General features: G+C 43.9%; 2 protein-coding genes across 3 annotated transcripts; both read right to left on the minus strand.

The window, feature by feature from the left end:
- Positions 1 to 1,429: 1,429 nt before the first annotated feature.
- Positions 1,430 to 4,016, minus strand: SLC35A4 (solute carrier family 35 member A4; the record flags this gene model as incomplete). The annotated part of the gene is made up of 1 exon (XM_083519644.1): positions 1,430 to 4,016. One exon carries the CDS (start codon positions 4,014 to 4,016, stop codon positions 3,015 to 3,017), a length of 1,002 nt encoding a protein of 333 aa, XP_083375770.1. The 3' UTR covers positions 1,430 to 3,014.
- Positions 1,430 to 7,278, minus strand: LOC310714374 (SLC35A4 upstream microprotein). 2 transcript variants are annotated; one of them, XM_083519811.1, is made up of 3 exons: positions 6,929 to 7,278; positions 5,720 to 5,818; positions 1,430 to 4,774 (listed from the first exon to the last, which is right to left on the minus strand). In XM_083519811.1, the coding sequence occupies exons 1-3, from the start codon at positions 6,941 to 6,943 to the stop codon at positions 4,577 to 4,579; spliced, it is 312 nt and encodes a 103-aa protein (XP_083375937.1). In that variant the 5' UTR covers positions 6,944 to 7,278; the 3' UTR covers positions 1,430 to 4,576. The 2 variants fall into 2 exon arrangements, with proteins under 2 accessions (XP_083375937.1, XP_083375938.1); XM_083519812.1 differs by having other exon boundaries at positions 5,720 to 5,779; positions 6,929 to 7,217.
- Between the last annotated feature and the right edge of the window lie 1,933 nt (positions 7,279 to 9,211).

The raw sequence follows: 9,211 nt of genomic DNA on the forward strand, positions 1-9,211 counted from the left end.
GAGCTCACCCCGTTGGTGGGGATTCGAACCGCTGACCTTCTGATCGGCAAGCCCTAGGCTCTGTGGTTTAACCCACAGCGCCACCCGTGCTACATTTGAGTAAATATGATCTTATTTGGAGTTAAGGGAAGTACAGCTGTTTTTCCCTCCAAATGTGTAAGTTCACAAAGTGTCTAACTTAAATCTCTCACCATAAAGTATTGGTAATATACATGACATTACTGGAAAAAATATTTGTTTACACCTGTCCCATATTAGCAAGCAAATATTTACTATGGAACCCATAGTAAATACTGTAAGCCAATCTTCTCTGAGGTCTCCTCGACTAGCCTATTCAATTCAGATATTCTCAATTGCTTATATTTAATTGTTTTTGTGTCTATTTCCATTAGATCAGGCATGCCCAAAGTCTATTTTGGGGGCCTAATCCAGCCCATTGGTCGGTTTAATCCAGCCCCTGTGGCAGTTTATTTCCTGGGGTAAAATCCTAAAAAACCTCAACAACTTCAACCCTAAATAAAGGTCAACGGCCCATCACTTCATCAAATCTGGCCCTCTTTAAAAAAAGTTTGGACACCACTGCATAGTCACTATGCTACTTTCTTCAAGCAGTAAGTTAGATAATACTGTTTAAAAATAAAGCCATAGGAGGCTTTCTTCTACTCAAGATCCTTTGTCCAGTGGAGATGTAAATACAGTGGTACCTTGGTTTACGATCTTCATCTGTTCCTGAAGTCCATTCTTAAACCAAATTGGTTCTTAAACCAAGGCACGCTTTCCCTAATGAGGCCTCCCGCCGCAGGTGCCCTTCCACCGTTTGGCTTCCGTTCGTAGACTGAGGTAAAGTTCACAAACTGGAACACTACTTCCAGTTTTGCAGAGTTCTTAAACCGTATAGTTTGTAAATAGGACTATTTGTAAACTGAGGTACCACTGTAACTGAATATGGGAATGTGTGCTAAGCATATGCATCTTTCACTCAATTATTTCAACTGTGTTAAATAAAACAGTCCCCTAAGGAAAACATAAGATACCATAATCAAAATAGTAAAACATTTGTTGAAATAATTTTCTCTGGAAGAGGAACCTGAAGTTGCATTCGGAAGAGGCAGGTTTGCCAGTGGAACAGATCAGTTCTTTTGCTCTTTGCCTGGCTAGTGAAACTATCTTCTCCCAAACATCAGATAAGTACTGTGCTCCCACCTTGAAACTTTCGTTGAACCTTGAAGGAGGTGGTAAATTATTTTGGATCCTGCACACAGAAACTGTTCTGGAAGAGTTGTGTGATTAAGCTTTTTCTATTATCTCCACATGAAGGTGCTCAATTCTATTCCATGTCAAATTCAAAGTTGTCTTTATGTTTCAGCATTTTAAATAGTTTCCTTTGCAACAAGCAAACAATAAGAGATCACACAAACACACAACCCTGTAAACTAAAATTTAATTTTATTTCAAACTAGACATTTTTGCTGCATTGAATTGATACTAGTTGAACCTGAGTGTATAGCAATCCAGATACAATCCCATCCAATCACTGAGCTATCAAAAGGTTATCAAAATCATGAGCTAGAATAAATGCGGCAGCACCACAGATAAACACAGAGAGAAACTGCAAAAAAACAAAACAAATGGTAATAAAAAACCCTATGTAACCATAGCTCTCATTTAGAGCTGTTACCCCACCACACCTGTTCCAGACACAGAAGGTACATGAGAGGTAGAGTGATCAAGCCAGTTTGTTAAGTTTATCATTAATACTGAAGATAAAACAAAGCAAGAGGCGCACAGTACATTTCTGAACCTCTGTACTGGTAGCATATATATATATATGCCAAGTACATGTTACAGGCAGAAATATTTGGGTGTGGGAAATTTCAGCTGTGTGGCAGCAGAAATGCGAATGTTGTCAGAAGCTACCTGAACACTTTAGTGTTGGATGAGGTGGATTATAGTTGCTTCAATAAGGAAATGGTGAAGCACTGCATAGTGTTCCCAATTACCAGCAGCTGAATTCAGCAGAATACAGATTATCAGAACATCACCTGGAAAAGTTAAGCATGTGTGTTTACATGGCTGGAACCTCTGGCTGTATATTGAGGCAGGTCTACACATTCAGATTCAATACTGAAAGGGAGAAATGAGTCCTGTTTGGGAAACATCCAGAGAAATGTAACAGGAAACTGTGCTCCATTTATTTTGGAGGGTTTTTACAAAACATTCACAACTCATCACAAACTATCTGGTAGCAATGGACTCTTTCAGGAGCAGGCAAACACAGAAGGGCATTAACTTGCAAAAGGCACTTGTCATTTGTAATCACTGGGTTGAAGCAGAACCTCTGCCAAGAACATCAAAAGCAAAACACTTCCCTGTGCAGAATAAATAGCTGTTCATACTACACTCTTCCAGATTAGTAACAATGAAAGGGTTAGTTAAAAAAGAAAAGATATAGAGCTTCCCTTTCCACAAGTGTAGAAATGGGAGCCTGGGAGACTGCTTTTGCTCATTAAGAAATAATAATGCATTCTTTCCTTTTGAGAACTCATGAATCTAGACACTAGGTAGACATTACAGTGGGAAGGAGTAGAGGAGTGATATATTGGAGTCCGGTTTCCTGTTTGATATCAGGAGTGGCAGATCCTACTGAGCTGTAACCAAAAAAAGGAAGCATAATGAAACCAGCTATATACAGAATACATACAACTCTTCTCTTTTCCACCAATGCCTATTCAAAATGACATGAAAGTGGGATTTTAGCTAACAATTTGCTTCCTCAAACTATGCTTGCTGGCTAATGACAAGATTAGCATACTAGGTTTAAGCTGCAGCTCAGCCAAACAACAAATACTTTTTCTGAGCTCAGGGAGAAGTATGAAACAACAGCTATTAAGCCAATCACAAGGGAGGTGTAAAGTACTTGTGCAATCTATTATACTCTTTTCAAGGTAAAATATACAAGCAGCAAATTATTTCCATATAAATGACTTCTCTAAAGATACACAGAGGCAAGGAAGCTATTTGATTCCATAATAAAAGTAAACAGCGAAGCTAATCAGCAAAACAGAAAGGAAAAAAAAGGTGGTTAAATGAAGACCAAATAGGAGGACAGAGAGCAAAGCATTAACCATAATAGAGGAGGAGATCACAAAGAGTCTAGTGATGTTACTACTGTGCTTCATGACCACAGACATTATCAAGCCATTCAAGGCTTGACTCACAATAATTAACAGAACCCAAAATGAGAAACCCTCCAGGAACCCAGCCCCTGAGCTGCTTGACAGATGGATGATTATGTTCAGCAAAACACCAAAAAAGTAGAGAAATGCATTTTGGAGGTTAAGAGGCAGATCCTGGGTCTTCAAGACAACTTCAGTGTAGACTGCTGAAAGGCCAGAGATCAGGCAATATAGAAAGATCAGCACTAAGCCAATGGGGGTGATGTGCAACTGCATCTCAGAAGCAGGCATGTGCTGTGGGTCCTGCAGGCCTCCATATGTATAAAAGGCTCCAGCAGCAATCAACAAGGAAAGAGCTAGCCACTTGCGGGCAGTCAGTCTTTGGTGCAAGAACATGCTGAATAGGAGGGCGGTGCTTCCAATTTTCAAGTTGCTGAGCACTTGGAAGGTACTAGGATCCATGAACAGCTGCAAATGAACTACTAAGTTGTTGTTGGCTGCATAGAGCAATGCCGAAAGAGCAAAGGGAGCAGCATGATGCCATGACACAGATAGTTTTTGTTGTCCGCAGCCCCAGATCATCAGGAAGACTAGTGAGAGCATCAACTTGGTTAACTCAATCAAAACCACCACAGAGGAGGCACTGAATGGGATCTGGCCATTTTCTTTACTGAGAGTCAGGAGTGGTGCATGGGAGCCATAGATAAAAACAGACAAGATCAGCATCAGCCCCCATCGGATTTTCCCAAGTACGACCGCAGCAGCTGGGCTGACCCGGCTATCACCAGTACAAGCGTTGTCAAATAACATTTCTCTGAAGTGTGGAGGCAAGGGAAACATCAACCTCTAACTTTTATAGGAGGAGAAAAATGAAGTTAATATAGGGTTTTTTTTAAAAAAAAATGTCATGCTCATGGAAAGGCAGAAGTATCCAATGAATCAGAGCAATATGACACATTTGTGATGAGATTCACATGTCAGTATAATATGTATGCATGATTAAGAAAAAGTTTGGACAATGTGAACCACTCAAGCCACATTTTCTGGGTACATGAAAGGACATGGCTGGCAGGCATGATGACCCAGCAGTTGCTCTGTGTTCCATCAGAATGAGAATCCCATCATATGAGAAATGCAGCTGTCTGAGTTGATAGTCAGAAACCATCTAATCCCAGGATGGCTGAAGCAGCCACCAAGACTTTTCATGATTGAATGTCTGAGAATACTTATAATCAGACCTGCTGAAATTTCATCTCATCCAATATAAAAACACTTCCGATTGATATGACTGGTGAAAGGGGAGCAGGAGTCATTTCTGACCTAAATTGAGTTTACATTGTTTAGAAAGCCTAATATAAGAGGGGTTTTCTGGAGTGTATTGCTACATGAGATTCTATATTCTAGTCTGGTCCTTTCCTGAATGAACTGAAATAGTCTTTGACTGTCTTTTCCACATCAGGAACTGCATAGGTTTGAGCAGCATAAACACCAGTACAAGTCCCCACTAAAAATCCAAGGACTGCTGACGATCGGAGTTTGGCTACAACATAGCCAGCCAGAAACCCTTTGAGAAATGGGGATGCCAGCAGAGAGACTTCCTGTAAAAAACAAAAAACATAAATAGGCAATTGAAACAGCCATCTGAACACAACTAAAATGCAGACTGGGATGTGTTCTCATGGTTCATCCATTTTTCCTAATATGCTGGGTTACAATTCAAGGCTGATGTAGTATTTATAATCAAAGGAGCAAGCACAGTCTCAGTATTTTCCAGATGTAACACACTGAAAATAAACTACAGTCCCTTACAGGTATAATTACCGTATTTTTCGCCCTATAGGGTGCACTTTTTTGGGGGGGGAATAAAGAAAAAAAAATATTTCCCCCCCCAAGCTTGCGGGGCTGGAGGAAGCCCGAGCTTCCCCCGACCCCAGCCCCCAGAACGGGTCCGGGAACGATGGTGAGGTTGCGCTCAACCTCGCCATCGCTCCCGGAACTTGCTGCTATCCGAAGCCCAGGGAGCGCAGCGCTGTAGCCCACTGTGCACCCCGGGCTTAGGGCAGCTATCCCCAAGCCTTCGGAGCCCGTGGGAGTTCCCGCCAGGCTCCGAAGGCTTGCGGATAGCTTCCTGAAGCCTGGAGAGCGAGAGGGGTCGGTGTGCACTGACCCCTCTCGCTCTCCAGGCTTCAGCGAAAGCCTGCATTCGCCCCATAGGACGCACACACATTTCCCCTTCATTTTTGGAGGGGAAAAAGTGCGTCCTATAGGGCGAAAAATACGGTACATTGTACTCTAATAAGTTACTGCAGGCATAGGCAAATTCCGGCCCTCCAGATGTTTGGGACTACAATTTCCATCATCCCTGATCATTGGTCCTGTTAGCTAGCGATGATGGAAATTGTAGTCCCAAACATATGGAGAGCTAGAGTTTGCCTATGCCTGAGTTACTGGGCCAGACATATCAAGCACATTATTAATGACTTTTGAGAGACAAATACGGTGACAGACTTGGAGAAATCAGTATTAAACAGCCCCACTTTTACCTGTCCTACTCCAGCCTGTACCTCATTTTCGACTCTTCGTTTCAAGCTTTCCAATTGATCCTTCAAAAAAGCAAGATCTTTCAGCTTTGGCAGAGAGTCCTATACATTGGAAACATAAATGACATATTCCAAACTGCATGCACACATGCATTTTAGTATCTTTGTTATAGAAAGCAAATATCTAAGAGGAAAGGCACAGTCTAGAAATTCTAATGGGATGTCTAATACAAGACCAGTATTCTGTTTCTGGCTATCACTGCCACCACATCAGAGGGGGCACTTTAGGTAGTTTTTACTCTCCAACTTCTATCCCAGGTGCTTCTATCCACGAGTTCTATACAATAGTATAAAGCAATTTAGTATGATGCTGTTTTGGGTGTGGGAAATGGACTTGATCAGTGGATTAATTTTCAAATATTAACTTGTGTTATAAATCAATGAAAAAAATCATCTGTCTAGTCTTTTTATACTTTGCTGTCATGAACAATTATAGGCTGCATATGGATAGCTCAGTATTTTAGTCTGGATAGGTTAACAAAAAACATGCATTTCGATTTCATTTTTATACAGCTAGAATTTTCTGGATAAAAAAAAATGGGGGGAGGGTAAGTTATTTTAGTTCCTTACCAAAACTGAAAATGTCAACATTTATTTATTTAATTTATTTATTTATTCATTCCATTTATACTCCACCCTTCCTCCCGACAGAACCCACTCCAAGTTCCGTCTTATACAAGCAAGTGCCCATGTTCACACAAGCACTTTTGTGTTTTCGTTTTCCCTCACTTGATACGTCTCTGTCCTACCTTAGCACCCAAACTGGGCCTAAGAGGCAGTTTAAAAAAGCAAGGAAGTTCCAAAGAGGCAGTTTACAAAAAAGAAAAGAAAAGCCAAGGATCATCAAGAAAGCTACAACCCCCCCCCCCAAAAAAATAAACTCCACAGAAGTACCAGGAAAAGATGGGTAAGCAGAAGCTAAAAGTGCGGGTGTTAAAAAAGGGGAGCTAGCAGGGCTTCCTGAAAGAGGCCGCATCCTAAGGAGAGTCACGTTCTGGCTTCCGCCCCTCAGGCACGACGACTCCCGAGTAAACGGGGCCGCAAAGGCTCCCTCGCCCGCCCCCCCCGCACTTGCAGGCCCCGCCACCCCCGAGAAGCCGAGGAGGCCGCCAGCGCCTTCCTCCCGCCACCCCGAGAGGACGAGGCCGGTACCTTGTCGTCCGCCATCTTCCTCGCGGCTCCGCCCTCCGCAGGCGCCGCCCTGCTTCCCGGACCGGCCTTCTCCGCTTCCCCCGGCTCCTCTCTCCAAGGAGCCCCTGCTCCCCCCGCCCCCAGTAGAAAGGTAGAGGAGGAGGAAGGGCCCGTGAGGGTCACTTAGTCCAGCCCCCTGCTAGGCGGGACTCAAGGGAAAGGAAGAGAGGCTGGGGACGGGGATTCACACGTTACGCGTGTCGCCCGGTGCCTCCATTGCCAGCCTTTAGGCGCCCGGCGGAAACGCTTCTCCTCAGCCAGGTTCACATCCCATGGCTTTTATATGTGTTTGTTTTGTTATGAATTTTGCGGTATACAAATTTAAGAAGTCATAATAGCAACGTCTAAGTAAGAAGAAGAACTGCTTCGATTTCTGCGGCTTCCCAAGGCTGATCCGGAAGATCCCTATCAAACCAGCGAGGAGGTTTACTCTACAAGATTCTTGTGTCTATGGATTCAGTTTCGCTGCCTACCGACGGCGTTCTCCTGCCGCAGCGTCGGCACGTGCTCCTGACGTCAGTTTTGCGTCGCCGAGCGGGGCGCTCGTTAAGTTTTGTTTTTCGGCTCAGAAATAGGCGCGGGACGAAGCGGCAGCGGGAGCCGCCATCTTGGTTGTCGCGACCCAGGGACCTGAGGGCGCCGCGCTGCCGCTGCCAGGCGCCCTTGTTCTGCTCTCACACGGTCTGAGCTGCTGCCTCCGTGACTGAGGGGGATGCGGGGCTTGGGGTTTAAAAAAATAAACAAATCAGTAAATAAATAGGAAACTAAACATCAGGTAGCAGCCTAGTGGCAGTTGCATCGTAGCTGGAAGAGTTATTGGTGCCACAGCACAACACACAGACATACAAACAAACCACGAAATGACCAGTCTTGTGGCACCACAGAGACTAAAGGATTGACCATGAGATAATTTATTATGGTCCAAGACCAGCTCACGTAACATAACACAATAAAAACAGCGTTCATAAAGATAAAATATACAATCGGAGCAGATTGCGGCATTAGCTCATGAGTTAAAATTGAGATATATACATACACCCGTACAACTGAGATTTGGGCTACCATAAAAAATAGGCCAAAGGGCGACTTCAGCATTTCCCTAATGAGCTATTTTATTCTAGAGGATGACCTGTGCCTACAAATCTGGGCGCAGAATCTGGCTACCAGCCAGGACGATGACTTAAGCTATACAATTTCAAGCATATTGGCAAGGCAACTATGGCTATGGCTCACCTGTCCAAAAGAGTATGGGAGAATGTGGTGCTATTGACCGATACCAAGAGGAAGGTCTACCAGGCTTGTGTTTTTCAGGCTTGTGTTTTGAGCATGCTGCTTTATGGAAGTGAGATGTGGGCAACTTGCACCCACCAGGAGAGACTCCTCAATGTCTGTGTCAACAAGATTTTGGGATTCACATGGCAGGACAGATAAATATGCCGGTATATTCTCCCAAGCCCGTATTCCCAGATTGTTCGCACTCCTGTCTCAGTGACATCCACACTGGCTTGGTTATGTTCCTAGAATGTAAAACGGCAGGATCCCCAAGGATCACCACAACTGGACACCTTCATTTGCCCCAGCTGCAACAAAACATGTCCGGTTTCGGTCTCTACAGCCACAGCACAGACTGTAATTTTCCAAAGGTTTGACTACAGCACAAAAGGCCAAGACAGATGAGTGTCAGTCAACCAGAGGGGTAGTTGGATTAGTCTCTTGGGGCAAAAAAATAGCAACGAAGCGCTTTGTGGCACCTTAAAGTCTGGACAAATTTATTAAGGTTTACACTTTGTTGAATTACAGCCCATTACTTTGGTTGCATGAAATGGAACGGACTTCCTCGGAAGGTGGTGGACTCTCCTTCCTTGGAGTTTTTTTAGGCAGGGATTGGATGGTCATCTGTCATTTATACTTTAGATTCATGCATTGCAAGGGGTTGGACTAGAATACCATTGGAATCCCCTCCATCTCTCAGCTACTAGCATCTCCAGGCAGGACTGGAAAAGACCCATGTCCAAAAAACCCCAGAGCCACTGCCAGTCAGTGTAGTAGACAATGTGGAGCTGAGCTGCTATAAGGCAGCTTCTGGTGTCCCTCCCAAGTTCTGACTTGGTTGCCCAACCCACAGAGGGTGGCTGTGTTTCAAGGCACAGAAGCATCATCATAGTGGATAGCTGGATGAAGATGTTGACCCAGTGTGTGACAACTGTGAAAAGGGTGAATTCCATGATAGGAGTCGTTGGGAAA

Source organism: Podarcis liolepis, assembly GCF_965112155.1.
Source record: "Podarcis liolepis genome assembly, chromosome: 8".
In the NCBI taxonomy this organism is placed as follows: Eukaryota; Metazoa; Chordata; class Lepidosauria; order Squamata; family Lacertidae; genus Podarcis; species Podarcis liolepis.